Source organism: Hakea prostrata, chromosome 11, assembly GCF_041222555.1.
Source record: "Hakea prostrata isolate BN-2017 chromosome 11, UWA_Hpros_2, whole genome shotgun sequence".
NCBI lineage: Eukaryota > Viridiplantae > Streptophyta > Magnoliopsida > Proteales > Proteaceae > Hakea > Hakea prostrata.
The window spans coordinates 20,838,728-20,859,676 of NC_142610.1; the positions used below are offsets into that span (position 1 = coordinate 20,838,728).

General features: G+C 37.9%; 6 protein-coding genes and 1 long non-coding RNA gene across 7 annotated transcripts; 5 read left to right on the plus strand and 2 right to left on the minus strand.

Moving 5' to 3' along the window:
• Nucleotides 1-478: 478 nt before the first annotated feature.
• Nucleotides 479-2,041, plus strand: LOC149000788 (rhazimal reductase 1-like). Its single transcript, XM_089139343.1, has 4 exons — nt 479-1,121; nt 1,204-1,444; nt 1,527-1,706; nt 1,808-2,041. The coding sequence occupies exons 1-4, from the start codon at nt 805-807 to the stop codon at nt 2,027-2,029; spliced, it is 960 nt and encodes a 319-aa protein (XP_088995469.1). The 5' UTR covers nt 479-804; the 3' UTR covers nt 2,030-2,041.
• Nucleotides 2,042-3,226: 1,185 nt separating this feature from the next.
• On the plus strand, nt 3,227-4,894 carry LOC149000789 (protein REDOX 2-like). The gene is made up of 4 exons (XM_089139340.1): nt 3,227-3,609; nt 3,692-3,932; nt 4,021-4,200; nt 4,310-4,894. The coding sequence occupies exons 1-4, from the start codon at nt 3,227-3,229 to the stop codon at nt 4,532-4,534; spliced, it is 1,029 nt and encodes a 342-aa protein (XP_088995466.1). The 3' UTR covers nt 4,535-4,894.
• A 710-nt stretch (nt 4,895-5,604) lies between these two features.
• LOC149000790 (F-box/kelch-repeat protein At1g57790-like) lies at nt 5,605-6,636 on the minus strand. Its single transcript, XM_089139217.1, has one exon. It carries the CDS (start codon nt 6,634-6,636, stop codon nt 5,605-5,607), a length of 1,032 nt encoding a protein of 343 aa, XP_088995343.1.
• Nucleotides 6,637-6,722: 86 nt separating this feature from the next.
• Nucleotides 6,723-7,346, minus strand: LOC149000791 (putative F-box protein At4g17565). Its single transcript, XM_089139218.1, has one exon. It carries the CDS (start codon nt 7,344-7,346, stop codon nt 6,723-6,725), a length of 624 nt encoding a protein of 207 aa, XP_088995344.1.
• A 1,785-nt stretch (nt 7,347-9,131) lies between these two features.
• On the plus strand, nt 9,132-10,396 carry LOC149000792 (uncharacterized). Its single transcript, XR_016170665.1, has 2 exons — nt 9,132-9,734; nt 9,871-10,396. It is a non-coding gene; the product is annotated as an uncharacterized LOC149000792 (long non-coding RNA).
• Nucleotides 10,397-14,826: 4,430 nt separating this feature from the next.
• On the plus strand, nt 14,827-17,023 carry LOC149000793 (rhazimal reductase 1-like). The gene is made up of 5 exons (XM_089139346.1): nt 14,827-15,175; nt 15,267-15,507; nt 15,645-15,824; nt 15,932-16,122; nt 16,993-17,023. The coding sequence occupies exons 1-5, from the start codon at nt 14,859-14,861 to the stop codon at nt 17,021-17,023; spliced, it is 960 nt and encodes a 319-aa protein (XP_088995472.1). The 5' UTR covers nt 14,827-14,858.
• Nucleotides 17,024-18,152: 1,129 nt separating this feature from the next.
• On the plus strand, nt 18,153-20,090 carry LOC149000794 (methylecgonone reductase-like). The gene is made up of 4 exons (XM_089139349.1): nt 18,153-18,540; nt 18,648-18,888; nt 18,978-19,157; nt 19,277-20,090. Exons 1-4 carry the CDS (start codon nt 18,260-18,262, stop codon nt 19,496-19,498), a joined length of 924 nt encoding a protein of 307 aa, XP_088995475.1. The 5' UTR covers nt 18,153-18,259; the 3' UTR covers nt 19,499-20,090.
• Nucleotides 20,091-20,949: the final 859 nt, after the last annotated feature.

Below are 20,949 nucleotides of genomic sequence, written 5' to 3' on the forward strand. Positions count from 1 at the left end.
CCAAAATTGTCAGCATTTCGCCCAGTTTGATATTGACATCAGGATCATTAACCCAGAACTACTTAAAAGAAACAAATGGAGCACTCCAGACCACAGAATCATCTGGTTCCTTTCTCTCTACTGTTACAAAGCTGGATCAATTCTAGCTTTACATGTTGAAAAAAATCTATATATTTGGTATAGCTTATAATACATGTAGAAAATTCAAAACTTTTAAGAAAGCTCTGGAAAAAATTTCTTCTCGTTTGATTAAGACGTTACACTATTGTCTGGAATAACTGTTACAGAGCACGACAATTGGCAAAAGTGGTTCCATCAAACCCAAATTGTAGCTAAAGCAAACAAAAGACGAGAAAAATCAAGACTTTTTTGAAAGCTCTGGAAATTTTTTCTCCTCATTTGATTAAGACGTTTCAGAATATTATGTGATCGTGTTGCCCTGAATGGGTCGTGCGTTAATATATAAACTTATTGTTACAGACCATGACAGAAGCGGTTCCAGTAAACCCAAATTTGTACTAAGCAAACAAAATAGGAGAAAATTCTAGACTTCTATGAAAGCTCTGGAAAACAGTTCTTCTCATTTGATTAAGACGTTACACTATTGTCTAGAATACTGTAACAGAGCTTGACAAAAGTGGTTCCATTAAACCCAAATTGTAGCTCAAGCAAACAAAATAGGAGAGCTGTGTGAAGTTAAGGTAAACTCCTGGGGAACTCTATGTATAAATGAAGAGATAGAAATTTGTTCAAGTTCAAGGGTTCTTCATCTCCCAAAGCCGTCAACAATCTCACACAGAAGTCATGGAGAAAGCAGTAGAAGATATCCCAAAGGTAGTGTTGAGCTCTGGACATAAGATGCCATTAATAGGTTTGGGGACAGCAGGCTTTCCTCAACCTCCCACTCTCACTTCACATATTGTTGATGCAATTGAGCTTGGTTACCGGCATATCGATACAGCTTCTTTATATGGGTCTGAAGAATCAGTCGGCCAAGCCCTTGCACAAGCACTCGAGAGAGGCCTGATTAAAAGCCGTCGCGAAGTTTTTGTAACATCAAAGCTATGGTGCTCAGATGCAGATCATGATCTTGTCCTTCCAGCACTCAGAGAAACACTCAAGTTGGTATCTCTCTTCTATACAAACATCTGCTATAAAATTAAGTTGTGTTAATTAAATATAAATTGCTTTATATTGCTGCAGGAAACTTGGGTTGGATTATGTGGATCTCTATCTGGTTCACTGGCCTGTAAGGATAAAACAAGGAACACGCTTCCCTACCACTCCAGAGGAAGTTCTTCCCTTTGACATTAAAGGTACTTGGGAAGCCATGGAAGAGTGCTGCAACCTTGGCTTAGCAAAGTCTGTTGGTGTTAGCAACTTCTCCTGCAAGAAACTCTCCCAACTTCTGACTTTTGCTAACATCCCTCCTGCCGTAAATCAGGTATCTCTAGTTTCGACCATGTAGGATTATTCTTTCTGCTTAATCCTTTGATGATCTAGTCTAACTGAAATTTGGGTTTTAGGTGGAAATGAATCCTGTATGGCAGCAGGGGAAGCTGAGGGAGTTTTGCAGTGAGAAGGGAATCCATGTCAGTGCCTTCTCGCCTCTTGCAGCATATGGAACCATCTGGGGTTCAAATTCAGTAATGGAGAACCCAATTCTCAAAGACATTGCTATGGCTAAAGGGAAAACTGTTGCCCAGGTATTAAACCCCAAAACATTTCTGTTCTAAAATGAATTCCAGCTTCAGTGATTCGCTTAAGAAGTATTATTGTGACTAAACATCATTAGCTGTTTTGACAGATCTCAGTGAGATGGGTGTATCAGCAAGGTACAAGTGCCATAGTGAAGAGCTATAATAAGGAGAGGATGAAAGAAAATCTCCAGATCCTGGATTGGGAACTTACCCAAGAAGAACTGGACAAGATAAGCCAAATTCCACAGAAAAGGGGAAATCCTGGAGAAATGTTTATCTCCCCAAATGGGTACAAATCTCTTGAGGAACTTTGGGATGGGGAAATCTAAGCCCTCAAGATGATGAATAAAGCTCAAATAAATCAGTGGGTGTTTTTGTATTTTTTTTTTTTTTTTTTTTTTAACACATATCCTACATAAACTCAGCAGATTATAAATTTATCATATTAGTCTACAGAAGAGTCTCAATTTTGGGCTATAAACCAAAATACCACTTAGTCATGCTTTGTGTTTTCTTCTACAATTTAAATTTCTGAAATTGAAAGCCAGGTCTGAAAAAATCCCACACTTACCTAGCTTTAAAGAGTACCGAAAACGAAAATTGGAAGTAGAAATGAGAAGAGAAATTGAATTAGCTTCTTCTTTACGAATTACGGTCCTTTGATTTCCATGGGCAATGGCGGAGCATATGAAAAAAATCTTCAATTTCAAATACGTTCTGCAGAGGCGGTGGTGGTTTCAATTCTAGGTCTTCAACTTGCAGAAGAAAACGGAATAAGAGGAATTTTGAAAATCGGAGAATCCGTTCACGAGAAGTCGCAAAGAAGAAAATTTTGAAAAAAAGGGGTTTATCCCAGGTGGAGCAAGGAGAGTGTGTTCCGGATATGAAAGAATTTGTTATTGGAAAAACACCGAGAGAAACAGCGAAGGGGAGTTCGTTCCGGAAAGGTGAAATTTCGGATGAAGGAAGAAATTGGGCATTTTCGATTTCTCAAGGAAGAAGACGAATTAGTTCTTCTCTGGGATTCTTAGAAAGGGTCAGATGAAATTTAGAAGGGAACAAAAGAAGATAAAGAAAGTGAGACATTTAAAGATCAATTGACTGTTTGGTTTGAAAGGTGCAGACAAAATAGGATAGAACAACACCAACATCGAAGATCCACCAACAAGCAACAACAATGGTGTTGGAGGTAGCGCTGGTGGTGGTGTTGCTGCTGGTGACGAGTCACTTTTTCCTTCTTTCCCGGCCAACACTTGTGGACGAGTGGATCGTGATAAAGGTAAATCAACCCTACCTTATCATGAAATGGAAATTTCTAAATCGTCACTGCTGACGAACTTGCTCTTCTCATTCAAGCAAGACAGTTTCACTAGGGCAGTTTGTGATTGTTTAGAGAGAGAGAGAGAGCAGAGTTACAAAGTTTGACACGCTTTCCAGGAAAGACAACCACAGAGAGATGTGTTTCAAATGAACTTGAGTGGTAGCTGAAGCATGAACCTTGCACCCAGTACAGACAAGATATATATATGTTCAATGGGAGATCTGATACTTCCAACTCCGAACCCATCAAACAATCTCAAACACTAGCCATGGAGAATGCAGCAGAAGTTATCCCAAAGGTAGTCTTGAGCTCTGGACATAAGATGCCAGTAATAGGTTTAGGGACAGCAGCAAACCCACCTCTGCCTCCAAATCTCGCTTCTCTTGTTCTTGATGCTATTGAGCTTGGTTACCGGCATTTCGACTCAGCTTCTCTTTATGGGTCTGAAGAATCGGTTGGGCAAGCCATAGCTCAAGCTCTCGAGCGAGGCCTGATTAAAAGCCGTAGCGAAGTTTTCATTACTACGAAGCTGTGGAGTTCGGATGCAGACCATGATCTTGTCCTCCCAGCTATCAAGGAATCACTCAAGTTGGTATCTCTCTTTTTTACAAATACTTGATATAAGGTTAAGCTGTGTTATCTAAATATGATTTGTTTCATGTTGTTACAGGAGACTTAGGTTGGATTATGTGGATCTCTATCTGGTTCACTGGCCTGCAAGGTTGAAACCAGGAACATGGCTCCCCACTTCAAAGGATGAAATTCTTCCCTTTGATATGAAAGGGACATGGGAAGCCATGGAAGAGTGCTACAACCTGGGCTTAGCAAAATCTATTGGGGTTAGCAACTTCTCTGCCAAGAAGCTCTCCCAACTTCTAACTTTTGCTACCATTCCTCCAGTTGTGAATCAGGTATGCATACATATTTTGGATTATATTTGCTTGATCTCAAAGCAAAAACTATGATGATTACATGAATGATTGAAATTTGGACTTTCAGGTGGAAATGAATCCTTCATTGCAGGAGAGGAAGCTCAGGGAGTTCTGCAATGAGAAAGGGATCCATGTCTGTGCCTGGTCACCTCTAAAAGCACATGGATCTAACTGGGGTTCCAATTTGGTAATTGACAATCCAGTTCTCAAAGATATTGCCATGGCCAAGGGGAAAACTGTTGCACAGGTATTAAACCATGGTGACACTAACATTTTTGTTTCTTTTCTCAAAAAGAAAAGAAGCTTTGGTAGTACATATTGAAGAACTGGAATTATGATTTTAACTGTTTTGACAGATATCACTGAGATGGGGATATCAGCAAGGAATAACTCCAATTGTGAAGAGCTTTAACAAAGAGAGGATGAAAGAAAACCTCCAAATCTTTGATTGGGAGCTTACCCAGGAAGAACTTGATAGGATAAGCCAGCTTCCACAGAAAAGGGGAGATTCAGGAAACATGTTTGTCTCACCAAATGGACCTTACAAGACTGCAGAGGAACTATGGGATGAGGAGATCTAAGCCTTCAATATTTCCTCAATCCAATTCCAGATGATGATGAATAAAAGCTCAAATGAATAGTTTTTATTTTTGGTTAAGTAATTTAAGATCCTGAAATCCCAACTGAGAACCAGCACAATAATCAAAGTTGAAACTCATTGATTTATTTGGGGCTTATTAGGACTTCATTTTCTCCTATGAAGAACCTCTTTTTTGTAAATTGGAAGAAGCCCTTTTGGGTTGATCTAAAGAAATAAAATCATCAATATAGAGAATCTGGCTTGATAAAAGAGAGAGGCTGAAGTGGAAGTTATAAGAGAATGGAAAATATAAAAGAGTGTGCTATTGTGCAAAGTCTTGAGGTGCCTATGCCAATTTGATAAAATTTGTGGGATATCTATGCTTTTTGACATATATTGAATGTTCTTAAAAAATTTTCTAAATTTATTTGAAAACTTGGGTTGGCAAGAATATAAAGAATGAGTTTGTTATTAAAGTACAGGGTTTACTTGATTGAAGCTGAAGCCCTAATAATAATATATACTAATGAGAAAGGTTAGCATCAGGGTTTCTTTTCCCACCCTAAGCACTAGTTTGCATTTCTGTCTTATATATGACAAAAAAAATTTAGGAGAAGCAGACTCTTACAGTAAAGGAAATAGTTATATTTGTTATATTTTTGCATTTAATCACTGAACATAAACATATATATTTTTGAAGAAGATTGAGGAGTTGTTTCATCTTTATCTTAACAAGTGAAAATTAAGAAGGAAGAGATTGTCTTCGCATCCAAATATTGGTGTTAAATTTATAAATTCCTTCTTGATGAACATTGATACTTTAATAGTGTATTTTGTAACAGTATTTGAATATGGAAACACCAGCAAATCAGAAGAAGGAATGCAATGATGTAAACTAAATCAAAATCAATCAAATATAGATTACTGTAAGGAAATTCATCCCCACCATTACAAAACAAATATGAAATACTAAAACTAGCCCCTAAAAAGAATCAAGCTGATTATGTCCTAGCTTAAGAACTAGTTCATAGCATCATGCTTTTTTCTTTCTTTTCTTTTTTTTTGTTACATTCATAGCATCATCCATGTGCAATGGATTTCTTCTTTGGTGCTGCAAAAATCTTCTTGACAGTAGCCGTTATCAAATGTATGATATTTCTTAGTCTCAAGACAGTAGAACACGCCATGATTAGCATGAAACCTTTGAAGGTAAATCTTGTTGCCCATTCCCTTCACAATTGCCTTTTCAGAAAAGCAAGTTCTTTCACTAACAAATAACATCCAATCTCCCAAACTGCTTATATCCTTCCAATGCATCTTAGACTTCTTAGACTTCTTTGAGAGATCTAGTCTAAGAACTCGAATCCAACTCCCAAGAGGACCCACAAACACTGCTATGAGATTTCCATCACATTCTACTAAAAAATTTTGATCATAATCTGTAACACAGAGATTCCATGATGTTCTGAAAATAGTCCAACTTTTTCTTTCAGGATCAAAGCACCCTACCTTTCCTTGCTCATCTAGACAGTAAAATAGGCCATCATGAAAAACTGAGTTGCTTTCAGATGAAGAAAACGACATTGGTTTATTTATACAATTACGAACATCCCACCACCTTCTCTTATTCTCAAAAGTCTTAACATCCCACCTCTCTTCTCCAAGGTGCAAGATGAAAATCTTAACTTCATAGATTTCTGATGTACAGATGCCAAAAATTGTGCAACCTGGAAAGGTTGGTGGAGAGGTGAAACAAATTGCATCAAAATTTAACCCATGGGGAAAAGATATTATTGAAATCTTTGCTTTTGTGATGGGGTTCAAAAAAAACATGTTGTGATCATCTTCAATCAGTAATAACCAACCACCTTTTGAGAAGCAAATTACTGTGTTAGACAACTCTTCTTCCAGTTTAAATGTGTAAGTGCATTTATGCTCTGGGAAAAACAAGTTAATGTTGCAGTTGTTCATAGAAGAGAACATGAGACATGGAGATGGAGCACTCACTATGTTTCCTGCTTCATATTTTATCTCCTCTTTCACCATGCTTCCAATTGGTGGGGCTTGAGTATTTTCTTCCTCATCTTTGCCTGCCACAGGCATTATCCAACCTACTTCTTGCCCTTCAAAACTTAAATCTGGACGAGGTAAAGAGAGTGAGATGTTGTTCTTAAGTTCAAAATCAAAAATTACACCCCTTCATTATCTAAAAGGTAAACTGAGTTCCTTTTAATTCCTGATGATCCTGACGCCAAACATGATAAACCATAGAAGTTGACTGAATCAATAAAGAATGCATGGTCCCCCAAGCTTTCAACTTTTCCCCAATCCAATGTAGATAAATTAACCTTGAAAATCTCAATATCACGAACTCTTGGCTTGTATATCTGCCAATATAGTTGTCTAACAACAAAAATTTCACCACAAGCTTCGACCATAACAGTTTTATAACATGGGTGCTTCTTTGGACGTGATGTAAAGGGTAAATCCTCTATCAATATCTTCATTCCTGAACCAGGGTTCACTTCTAATAAACCAAGAGGATTCCCAATTGCATAAATCTTCCCTCCACAACTAATGGCACATGAGATGACATACTCCATGTCTTCCATAACCCAAACTTCATCGTTAGGCCGACAAAACATAAGATAATCAGGAAGAAAGAACACGACAAAACATCCATCAGGATCGTCTGGTGTAGATGAAAGAACACAAAAACTCCAAGTAGAAAATTTTTTCAAGGGTGGTAGTTCAATTTTCTTTAATGATACAGGATTTAAAAGGAAACAGTCCTCTGAATCCACATCCGACATTACTAACCATCCATGAGAACAAGTGCAAATAAATTTGTTGGTCATGTCAGGAATACTTCTAACAGTCTTGATTTTCTGATATACTAAAGAAAGTCTGAAGTTCACCACCTACCCCATGAGAGAAGACGAGCCAAGGGTGTGAGCCAAGGGATGGAGGATATGAATCAAGTTCAGTCTCAGTGCAAGTGCAGTTCTCTGTTACGGGTGTAATCTCTTCTTTCTTCCTATGAACCGAAGTCTTCATGGCTCCACACACTCCATGAAAGAAGTCTATTGTCTTATGTCCAGCACCCATTTGAATGTCTATTAAAGATCTGAAAAAAATTGCAGCAGTTGATCATCAGAATTTGGCATTTAGGTGAATTTGGAAAAAGAAACTAATAATAATAAACGAAAAAGAGACTTGCTAAATTGAAAATTAGAAAAAAGAAGAAGAGAATAATGTGATTCATGTTGAATCAAATATCACCTAGAATGCATAGAAATTTCAAACAATGAAGAAGGAATACAAGAATTGAAATAACTCTGCTTTTTAAACAATAGGAAGAAGAATTCATACCTGAGCTACTTCTTCTCGATGAAAATTCTTTATTTTTTTCTTCAGAATTCTTCAGATTCTCCTTCGTTCTTGATATTTCCTCCTCAAATTCAGTAAATTTGAACTTTGTATTTTGCTGCTCTTCGTCCTCCCCTGTCCATCTGTATAGCTCTCCATGATACAGTTCTAATTGAACTCTTTTTCTTTATTTCTTTATTTATCAAAAAATATGATAACTCTAAGATCGCTCTAGAGTCTCACATGAACTGCAACTCTGTTTCATTCTCCTTGTCAATCCTTATTTATTTTTTTAAATATAATTATGATTTTTTAAGATCAGAATTCTGAAGTCCCACATAAATTACATTTATTTTTCTACATCAATCAACCTATATAGAAAATAAATCAATCCTTGATGGTTTAAAAATCCTTACTCCTGTAAGCACCCAAGATAGAAAATACATCAATCCCAAGATACCCACCACTGCACCATCGGTTTATTTTTTCGTTAGAAGAAAAAAATATAACCAAGGAAAAAGAATTAAAACCCTTATCTAAGGAACGAAATTTTGTCCATATAGCCTCTCATTGTCTTTCTTCTGTTTGTCGCTTAATCAGTTCAATTCTTTGTCTGTTTGATTGTGTTCATGTTCAGTATTGTTGAGATTCACTATTGGGGTTTTAGGATTCGATATTGATCTTCTTCCTCATCTTATGTTCTCTCTTATGTGGAAATCATAGTTAAAGTTTGATGCTTGGTGGAGTTCAACATCCTCCATACCCATTCTCGATAACAATTGGGTTTTCGCCTTCAATGGGCAATCCAGACCAATTATTTTTACTCATTCAGTACACCAACTTTGTTTTTGACTCATTAAGTCTCATGGGTTGGGGGGTTTGTTGACAAAAAAAATTCTTATGCGTGTTGACAAAAATAGAACGAAAAAAAAATTAAATCTTATGGGTAGCCATCTAATTTCCTCATTAAATGCAATAGTCAATAGACGAGTCCGGATCAACTCTTCGACGGCTTCCCTAACACAAAAACATTAGAACCCACTCTGAAAAACACTTTTTGGAAAAAATTGAGGGATAAATAATTGTAATATTACAAACTTTTAAAATACAAAAACTTTATATAATATTACTTCTAAGTTCTAACATCCTTTTGACATGCCCAAGTAATTGAAATTAGCAAGATTAACCAACACATTAGTCATAACATTTTGCTTTGCCAAGAACTAATGCATCGTTATCCAACACGGACAGGAATGCCATGTTTTGCAGCTAAACTTCACCTCCAGAAAACATATGATTCCTGCAGTCTGTTACGGTTGACCGTTCCAAGTGGCGCCGGACACTGGAACCACCAGGAACCACCAGGGACCACAGCAACTGAACCAGACGCAGACCTGCTGCTCCAATCGCCGGAAGAGCTCGCCGTGAGAAGAGGAGACTTATCAGTTTGCAGATGGGAATCAGGGGTTCTATCATAATGACTTTTTGGTTTGTTGCGTGAAGGAATAGTAAGTCTTAAGAGAGCTATAAAAAAAAAAACTGTGTAATGAGAGGAGAAGGCATCAATGAAATATTCAAGTTCGAGCTCGCTCTTACTCTACCAACCTCAAATCTGGGTATCGTGCTTGAATCCTTCTTTGCACAGCCCACTTCAGATTAGAGAGTTGCGAAATTAATAAATCTTCCATGGTCGGTTTCGAAGGATTTCAGAGACGGGAATGTAAGAAACCAGAGTCCAACGGCCAACAATGGAGTTCGTTTTTGCAGCTTGATGATGGGTGGAACAGGGTTGCAGGGAGATGTGCATTTTTATGTTGTGAAAATGTTGAAAGGTTCGTTCTTTTATTTTTTTTAAGCAAACCTCCAAATCCTCTTCCCAAGATCTTAATTTTTTTTTTTTTCATACTTCCGAAGATTAGAAAAAGTTTGTTTTTTTAATTCGCTTCTCGCTTTCTAATATCATCTCAGCGTTCAGCGTGGTCTTGGTCTATAACAGAGCTCAGGAAATCTTTCATGTTCCTCCACCCTTCATAGCTCTTTTCCAAATGGAAGGAAATCAGAATCCACAACATTCACACGGTAAGTGTTGTTATCCTTTTCAAATTTTTGGTTAGATCTCATTGCTCTGTTCTCCGATTTGAGTTTTTGTTAGATGTCTCCTGACTGTTATCCGATTAGAGTTTTGGTTTGATCCGATGGAAACATATGCTGGCGATTTTTTTTATTTATTTTTTAATTAAAATAGAAATAAAACATGGGTAGATCGTTTCGTATTTATTTGTAGCCCTTGATTTATGTAGAAGAGGGAAGACGTTTTCTTTTTCATATCTCTTTGTGAATGACCTAACTCACAAATAACTTCCTTTCCGAAAGATCATCAACAGCATCATAAACTCTCAAATCGGTGACTGCTTTCACTTGGGATTTCTCATCATCCATCCAATGACTGAAATATGTGACTGAGTGTATTATTACATAACAAAGTAAAATTTAATAAATAAAAAGAAATGGTGAAAGGAGTCATTGTTTGCTGTTCTCTACACTCAAGGAATGATTCTAAAGAGAGGCATGTGACACATTAATGTATGGTGCCTTATGTCATAGAGAAATGTGATGTAATCCATGGTTTTGGGTTTGATTTGAAGGATCACCTAAATAAGAACCAACACACAATTAGGGTTTCTAGATGCTTTGGCCAAGGGTTTTAAGGTCTACAAAGGTGCTGGGTAGGGTAAATCAGACCTGAATCTTATTAGAATTCAAAATTCTGAAGTGGAAATTCGAATCCGAGGTCAACTGGGATTCGACTAGGGTTTGGGCAAGTACTAATGGTGTAGAACTCAGAACCTGATTCAGAGAAGCAGAGTTGAGGTTCCATGTGTTTGAGGACATTTTCTGGAATTTCTCAAATTCTATAGTTTTCTTTTAGAGAAGATGAAGTGTAAAAATTTTGAAACTCAGAAAATAGGACTGTTTAATGGAAACTGAAGTTAGGATTGACACCTAGGGGTTTAGGCAACTCTAAAAATGGTGGAATGGAGGATTTTGGAGCTGAGAATCAACAGGTCGTAAAGGAGTAGGACTTGTTCTGCAGAGAAGGAGGAAGGGAGAGGGTCACAATGGTCACGGGGAGGGGCTGGATTTGTAGGAACTAACGGGGAAGCTGCGGAACTTTCTTGAAAATTGAATAGCCTGCTGGAACAATTTTCATGAGTGCTTGTGGAAGATGGTGATGAACTCAAAAGTGCAGAAAATAATAGAAACTCCTAATCATTCATGTAATTTTTCCACTTGAGTTTATGATTGAAAAATTGACTGTGAGAGTTGTGGGAGTCCTTGGGGTGACCTGCAGCTGGCTTTGCTATTAGTTTCTGCACTTTTGAGTTCATCACCATCTTCCTAAAGCACTCAAGCAATTGTTCCAGCATACTATTCAAGTAAGTTCCGCCCCCTTAGATCCCTGCAAGTCCAGCCCCTCTTCGTGACCCTCTCCCTTCTTCCTTCCCTGCACTTTTGAGTTCATCACCAACACCCAATGTTATGTTTCTTCTTCTTTTCCGTGTCCATCAATACTTCTTCCTTAATTCCTTTATGTTCCTATGGCTAATCCTAATTCTTGATCACAAATGGGGTGTCTTGGGTTTAGGCTGAAATAATGGGTTGGAAAGAGGACAAGAGCCATCATGACAATGGCTTACTAGAATGCTTCTTGATGTGGTGATATGAAGCAAATCCTTAAGATGGGGAAAAATGTATTTAGAAACTTGTATCAAGCTTAGGGCAATAAGAATTGTTTACAATTTGATTTAGAGTTTAGGGATGATGCTTGGAGTTCAAGACTGATCTGATGGAAAGATTGGCTAATATCTAAATCTGAATTTCTCAGGGAGTCTGACAGTCAAGAAAGGGGGAAGAACCTTAATTTCCATTGCACTCTTGATTGGATGAAGGGTATGATATGCATAGGTTGCGGGGTGGATTGTCAATGGTATCTCGCGGTTAGTTTGGACAAGAGAAAGGTTTAATGGTTAGGGGTTTAGACAAACAAAAATTCAAAAAAGGGGAAACAAGGTTTGGGGAAAGAGAAATGATGAGATTCAAATCAAAATTTGTTGCTGTTGAACGACAGCCACTAGATGGCTACTCTTTTATCTTTCTCCTCCAAATCCTATTAGAGTGAAACATCTGAAGTCATGGCGCTTCTATCACAAAAATTTCAAATTATATCCCAAGCTTTCAACCACTAGGGCTAAGCATTTGGAGATGGGACACTCTTTTGGTCTATGAAGCCATGCTTGTATATAGCAGGGTGGACTCCTGCACTTTTGGTTCAAAACTAGAAGCTCCTCTAGAAGGGATCACAGAAGGCGTAATGCAAGCACACCACCACCATACCACTCTAGATAGTATATGGGTTAATTCAACAACCCTTGTGAAGATGCTTCAACTCCCTCGTTGTTCAACTAGTCTTACCATCTTATCCCTATGTATAGTTAATAGAAGTAATCAGTACTAGGAGCTCCCCTTTTCCTGTGGATAGTTCCCTTCTCCACATCTTTTGTCATATATGTAATGTAGATGTTAGTACCTGGCTTGTAACATTTTATATCACTAATAAGTTTTGCTTTTTCATCATCAAAAAGATGAAAAAGAGAACTGATGGAGATCTTTCAAATTCATGTGAAGAGTAATAAAGAGAAATAGGAGAGTTTACAGAAAATGGTATTCATTCAAAGTGTTTCATTCAAAGTTATTTTTTGTCATCTTGAAATGTTTAATTTGCTTACATCAGCAACTGATTGTGATTTTCTAACCGTATGGGTAGCTCCATTGGGATAAAGAAATATTTTACTTGCACCTTATACTGACCATGCCCATAGTATTTCTATTCACCAATCACAAGCAAAACAAAATCCAAAACAATCTCACCGAAAAAAGAAAAATGTATTCGATGCCATACAAGATCAGCTTTGAACAACATATCTGCAATTTTTTGATGTGGCTCTGCTGACCCAAAAAGTGAAGTAAATAAAAAATCAATCTTGTACTCTTCCAAAAGCATTCTCTCTGGATTCTGGAAGTACTAGAGCATTTTGTCTCATATAATTTTATTTGTGACTGACTTGCTCGTTGGAGACGTTCCTCGACCGACAAGGTCAAGCACGTTTTGCAGGTGATCAAGCTCGGACGACCGAATAGGATTTCGTATCATCAGGTACAATCCTCTTCCTTCCTCCTAAGTTCTCTCTGCTTCAACCTGAGAACCCAATGTCTAACCTTCTCAAAACTTATTTTCTATTGATATCCTTACTCATCACCAGTTACATGTCAGTAGAAATAAGACCCAAGAGCATAAAACAATTACCAGGTGCAGGAACCAGAACTGCAACTTCTTCCCTAATGATTTGCTTCCTCCTTCTCAGTTACCTGGTGGGTGGAATTATGACCTCTCAAACTGTTGACAAGTAGCCCCTGACAAGAATAACACTGTAAAATTCGAAGGCATCACAAATCCATACAAAGCAAGCTCACAGCTACAGGGATTTATCATCTGTTCTTTTAAGCTCAAGGAGTAACAAGGCTTTCTCTGCTTCAAGAAACATTTTTCGTTAGTTAGTATTAGATGTGAAGATATTCTACTAGCACCATTGCATGAACAGTCTAATCATGGATAAAGGAAACTGGATACATCATGTTGGCAACCTTTATTCAAAAGCCTAATTTAGAAGTTTCAGCATGGCACTTCAAAAATTCCTTATTCCTCAATTCTTGTTTTACCAATATTTTGAAACTTGTGGGGGATTTCAAGATAGAGTTTTAATGTTTTTGAAATTTATATAAAAACATAAATTTTTCCAAGAAATGTACGATTAATCACAACGCTTTTCCTTTAGGGGTAACTTATGAACAGATGTCACTCCCCATATAGGTGTCCATACGAGTTTAGGAGTCTTGTATGAGAAATTAAAAACAAGAGTTTGCTCTCTGATTTCAGTAGAAAAATTTCTGATTCCAAATCATGATTGACTCGGTATGTAAAAGCCTCGTGCTGCACGAGATTGTATAGCTTTAGAGGGAGAGTGAGAGTTGTAAAAGGAGAGTGATCGTTGGCATAAGAATGAAAATAGAATATGTAAATTAGACTATTTGGGTCATTAAATAACCTAATGATTATTTTTGTCCCTCCAAGTTTAAAAATTAAAAAGACTTGAATGTAATTTTTTTTTCACAGAAAAGGCTCGGACATTAGTTTATGTTCTACTTGAAAAACCCCTAAGGCATAAAAAACTGTCATTTTGATGGTTAGAAAGAAATTCTTTCTGTCTTGGTGCTTGATGATGGGTGTTTGGTAGCCGGAAAATTTTCAATCAATTCCTTGAATTTTTCCAATAATTTGATTTTTAAAGAGAATTCCTCTTTGTCCCATTCACAGGTGATAAATTCACTTGGATTTGGATGCTTTCAATCTGTACTTTATATCTGTGGGCCAGCGCCATGTAAAACGGACTCTTAAATGGGCTTATGGGCTTCATCGGTGGGCCAGCGCATGTAAAACCGATTCTTAAATGGGCTTATGGGCTTCACTGTGGGCCAGCCACCTGTGGGCCGAAATGCCGGATCCAATAGTCATTGTAGACGAAAATTCTCTTCTAATTCAAAGAAAACCTGCAAATGAACCAAAAGTTCTTCATTAAAATAAACAGCAAAGTGAGGAATTTCCTCGCTCTAGCTACAAAGTCTTGACATGTTATTGCAGACTGGCGCATATGGTTCCTTGAATCTGAGCACCTATGAATCAAAGATTCATGGCGGCTAAGAAGTCTGAGTCAAATCACCTTAACTTGTTGCTCAAGCACATACAGTAACAGAGCTGTTCTGTCCAATGTCCATTGCTGATAAATGTTAACATAAATATTGCTTCAAACAAGAAAGTGTCTCCATCTTCCTAAACTGTCATGGAGAAAGCAGCAGAAGTTATCCCAGAAGTAGTCCTGAGCTCCGGACATACAATGCAAATGATAGGTTTGGGAACAGCAGCTATCCCTATCCCTTCAAGTATTACTTCTTCTATTGTCCATGCCATTGAACTTGGTTATCGACATATTGATACTGCTTCGTTATATGGAACCGAAGAATTCGTCGGCCAAGCCATTGCCCAAGCACTCCAGCAATGCCTAATTAAATCCCGTAGCGAAGTTTTTGTTACTTCAAAGCTATGGTGTGCAGATGTAGACCATGATCATGTCGTCCCAGCACTCAAGGAAACACTCAAGTTAGTATCTTGATTAATCCACAATCTTAGTATCATATTTTACCATAAAAGCTGTGTTATTTAAGAAGAATTTTGTTCTGCTTTTGTATAGGAAACTCAGGTTGGATTATGTGGATCTCTATCTGGTGCACTATCCTGTGAGGTTGAAACATGGATCAACCTTCCCTCCTCAAGTGCAGGACATTCTTCCCTTTGATATGAAAGCTACTTGGGCAGCCATGGAAGATTGCTGCAAGCTTGGCTTAGCAAAATCTATTGGTGTTAGCAACTTCTCCTGCAAGAAGCTCTTCCAGCTTCTAACTTCCGCTAACATCCCTCCGGCCGTGAATCAGGTATATATACCATGAAGTACCTAAATTCCACACGTTCACTTACATCTGATGTACAATTATTACTTCTATCTTGTTTTCCAAATAGAACCAATAGTGATGATTTGGTGTTCAACTAAAATTTAAAATTTGGACTTCAGGTAGAAATGAATCCAACGTGGCATCCAAAGAAGCTGATTGAGTTCTGCAATGCAAAAGGAATCCAGGTCACTGCCTGGTCACCTCTTGCAGCATATGGTGCTAACTGGGGTTCAAATTTGGTGATGGAGAATCCAATTCTCAAAGATATTGCCATGGCAAAAGGGAAAACTACTGCACAGGTAAAATCAGTGACACCAACATTTACGTTCTCTTAAGGATGTGGGCCTGATCAGTAAGTCTTTGAAGAAGTTCCATTTTGCTTATGCATCATTTGTTGTTTTTACAGATTTCACTGAGATGGGTATATCAGCAAGGAGCAAGTCCAATTGTGAAGAGCTTTAACAAAGAAAGGATGAAAGAAAACCTTCAAATCTTTGATTGGGAACTTACCCTGGAAGAACTAGACAAGATAAACCAGATTCCACAGAAAAAGGGAACTTCAGAAGAAGTTTTTGTTTTTCCAAATGGGCCTTACAAGTCTTTGCAGGATCTTTGGGATGGGGAAATCTGAACCCTTGAGATTCCCTCCTAATAGAGTCACAAAGAGTTCTACAAACAAGTCATGATAAGTAAAGCTCAGATAAATTCTATGTAATGTTGTAGTTGTTGTTGTTAATGTAATAAACATGTTAGTGCATTTTACCTGGAATGCCAGAGTACAATATGGAAATTTGATTGAAGTGATATACGACAATAACTGGAGGATTAGAAATTCAGAGGATAAAATGGGATGAGAAACTATTAAAATATCATCCAATATACTCGAGTTCAAGCAGCAAGCCGGATACAAGTCCTTGATCAAATATAAGCCTTATAAGGAAGAGAATCCTATATTTTCAGACCAAGTTTATGTGAAAAAAAGGGAATATTCTGAAGTGTAGTTAGGTATAAATGAATACTGCCTGGATAAGGGGATTCAAATGAATGCATGGTCTCCTTTGGGAGCAAATGGAGCTTTTTGGGCTTCCTTTGCAGTCATGAAGAGTCCAATCCTTAAAGAAACAGCCATGGCAAATGGGAAGAGCAATGCCCAGGTAGCCAACCTCTTTATTAGGACTGTACAGTTGTTTTTCCTCCTTTTGAAACAATAGAAGTTGAGAGGAGCTGTATGTGAAGATTTCACAAAGGTTGATATATGAATGAGAAGTGATCCCAGTTGTGAAGAGTTGAGAGGAACTGTATGTGAAGATTTCACAAAGGTTGATATATGAACAAAAAGTGATCCCAGTTGTGAAGAGCTTCAACAAGGAAAGGATGAAAGAGAACCTTCAAATCTTCAACTGGGAACTTAACCAAATCCCACAATGCAGGGGATTTTCAGGAGAAATTCTTGTAAGGGCCTTACAGGTCAATAGAAGAACTCTGGGATGAGCTCTAAAATCTTGCACCTCCATTTGGCAGTTCACCACCCTAAAATAGTATGGATCCTGAAAAACAGTAGTCAGTGATAATGTAGACTAGAAACTTCTTATGTTGTTCAATCCCCCTTACCCCTCTTTTTACTTCTTGAAAGCCTGTTTACAAGTTGACTAAGTAATTACTGTTCCTTTTTTAAAATTTTATTGAAGTGAAATAGCAAAATGGTTTGATTGACAAACTTAGTTGTTGGGTAAATCTTATAATCTTCAATAGGATTCATTAAAGTAACCTAATTAAGGTGGTGGTTTATGACTTCATGTTAATCAGGATGAGTTGCTTGTAAGGAAGAAAACAGTGCTCAGATTCCATCAAGTGTCTTAACAAATTTTAGACTGTAGCACCTTCAGTTTCTGGTAATTCTTTCAGTTCCAACTTATGATAGTAGGAAGCTTTGAGAACAGTATCACATATATGTCTATAAAATACTTCAAGGGTAAGACAGTCATTCTGAAGCAGATGGTCAAACACAAATGCCCAGCTCTCTCCTTCTCTGTCCCCATCTCTCCTTTCTTCTCTAACAAAATTCCAAATTTACACCCCACCCACAACCAAAAATAAGTAAATAATAATAAACAGAAACTGTTCTACTCTCTCTAGAAATTGTAAAATATCACACAATTAAACAAATCTAACAAAAAACCAATAAAGTCCTTTAAGTCAGTGGAGCTCCCAAAGCATATTCAAACCTTGCATGGGAATCCAAAGAAGTGATGAATTAAAACTTGCCCAAGAGACAAATGGGGACCATTCTTGGGCTAGAATACCATTTATTTCCCTTTTAAGATGGTTGAACCCCTTGTGGACTAACTTGACACTTACTAATTTGGAGCCATGACATGCAAATTTTAATTAGTTAAATTAGAAAAATTCCAAGGGCTATGCTTATTATAATTGCATTATCATGTGGTAGATCGTGAAGTGTTATACTTCACTGCACATGGTGATAAGGAAGAGAATTCTATATTTCAGTCCAAGTTTATGTGTTAGGAAAGAAAAAGGGAATATTCTGAAGTGTAGTCAACAACCACAGCTCAGAGCGCCCCCACCCCCCACCACCACCCACAAAAAAAAAAGACCACAACATACATTAAATAGCAGAGTAGCAGATGAGACTCTTTACATCTCCCAATCTCCCATCTTCCACAAACTCTGAAAATACTGAAACAGGGAACCAGGGAACCAAGTACTAAGCAGAATGCCAAGCAGAATGCCAGTGATAAGCTTTGGAACAGCAAGCCACCCAGCTCCTTCACCAGAATTTCTCACTTCAACTTTCCTGGATGCCATCAAGGTCGGTTACAGACATTTTGATACTTCTCCACTCTACTACAGTGAAGAGCCCTTAGGCCAAGCCATTGCTCAAGCCCTCCAGCAAGGACTGATCAGTAACCGCCAAGAAATTTCTGTTACTACAAAATTGTGGTGCACTGATGCACACCCTGATCTTGTTCTTGCAGCACTCAAGAAATCACTCAAGTAACTATGTCTTACATGAATTCAAGCTTTCAATACAATTGTGTGAAATCTCCAAAATTTGTATCTGTATATGCTTATTAGGATTTGTTTGTTTCATGTTGTGACAGGAAACTTGGGCTAGAGTATGTGGATCTCTATCTAGTACAATGGCCATTGAGAATGAAACAGGAATCGGGTTTCTATTTCACAAACGAAGATATCCTTCCATTTGATATGAGAGGGACATGGGAAGCCATGGAAGAGTGCTCTAGACTGGGTTTCGCAAAGTCAATTGGAGTCTGCAACTTTTCTGTCAAGAAGCTCTCCCAACTTCTAGCTCATGGTAGTATCCCTCCTGCAGTGAATCAGGTATGTGACTTTACCCAACATTAATTTAGCCTGAAATCTATCTGTTCATGACAGGAAAAAAAATGATGAGAAAGTTGAAACTGCATCAGGTAGAAATGAATCCTGCCTGGAAGCAGAGGAAGCTGAGGAAGTTCTGTCATGAGAATGGGATTCAAATGAATGCATGGTCTCCTTTGGGAGCAAATGGGGCCTTTTGGGGTTCTTTTGCAGTCATGAAGAGTCCAATCCTCAAGGAGATAGCCGTGGCAAAGGGGAAGAGCATTGCCCAGGTAGCGAAGCCTCTTTATTAGGACTATACAGTTGTTCTCCTCCCCTCCCCCCCCCCCCCCCCCCCCCCCCCTCCTCTCTCTTTTGAAACAATAGAAGTTGAGAGGAACTGTATGTGCAGATTTCACTAAGGTGGATATATGAACAAGGAGTGACCCCAATTGTGAAGAGCTTCAACAAGGAAAGGATGAAAGAAAACTTCCAAATCTTCGACTGGGAACTTAGTGATGAAGAAGTTGCTAAGATTAACCAAATCCCACAATGCAGGGGATTTTCAGGAGAAATGCTTGTATCACCACATGGGCCTTACAAGTCAATTGAAGAACTCTGGGATGAGCTCTGAAATCTTGTACCTCCATTTGGCTGTTCACCACCCAAAAGAAGTATGGATCTTGATAAACAGTAGCTAGTGATACTGAAGACCAGAAACTACTCATGTTGCTCAATCCCCCTTACCCCTCTTTTCACTTCTTGAAAGTCTGTTTACAAGTTAACTAAGTAATGACTGTTTTCTTCTTTGAAATTTATTGAAGTGGAATAGCAAAATGGTTTGATTGACAAACTTAGTTGTTGGGTATATCTGATAATTTTTAACAGGGTTCATTGCAGTAACCTAATTAAGGTTACTGCAATGACTTCATGTTAATCAGGATGAGGTGCTTGTAAGGAAGAACTCAGTGTTCAGATCCACTCAAGTGGCTTAACAAATTTAAGACTGTAGCCCCTTCAGTTTCAGGATGTTCTTTCATTTCCAGCTTATGATAGTAGGAAGCTTTGAGAACAGTCTGTGCCCCATCTCTTCTTTTTCCTCCAAAAAAATTACCAAATTTACACTCCCACCCAGAACCAAAAATAAATAAATAAATAAAAACTGTTCAACTCTCTTTGGAAATTAAAATACATCACACAATTAAACAAATCTTTTAAAAAAAATCCACTAAAGTCCTTAGGTCAGTGGAGCTTCCAAAGCACATTCAACCCTTGCATGGGAATCCATTTTAAGCAACTCTAAAAGAAAATTCCATTAAAGTCCATAGATCAATGAAGTGATGAATCAAAACTTATCCAAGAGAGAAATGGAGACCTTTCAAGAGCTAGACAACCACTGTTTCTTTTTTAAGATTTTTCAACCCCTTGAGGACTAAATTTAATACAATAAATTAGAAAAAGTCCACAGATCCAGCGGGGTTTTCTAAGTATATTCAACAATTGTAGGGGAATCCAATGGAAAGAATAAACTCATTGGTTAGCACCCCTAAACTAAGTGAGCTATTGAAGGGCAGGAATTGCCGCCAGCCACTAATCCAACAGGAACATGCTTGGCATCTTGAAGTTGCAGAGGAGGGACCAGTTCCAGCCTGCATGGTGTTAGAATAACAGTTGTTAGTCCTCATGTTTTGAAGTTGCAGAGGAACCTGGGACCAGTTCCAGCCTGCATTTTGCTAGAAAAGAACTGGGAAGGGGAGGCTTCTATGCACTATGCACATGCCAACCTTACATTATCCGAATCAGAGACTGAATCTCATCTATTGGATCATTTTTATACATGCCCAGAGAGTGATTAGAAGGAAAAGCCCTAGGGATGGTAGCTGAACTTTGAAGAGAGACCATAGTAAACAAGAATCTGAACAGCTAAATTTATTTGGATGGATGAAATCAACTGCATAAAGTATGGGTCAAAGATTTCTGGGTCCTTGATCCAAGAGTAACAGATTCATCCACATTTCAAGGATCCTGTTATTGGTGGTCAGTACTTTGATATCCTCAAATGCAAAATTTCCAGGACTATACACT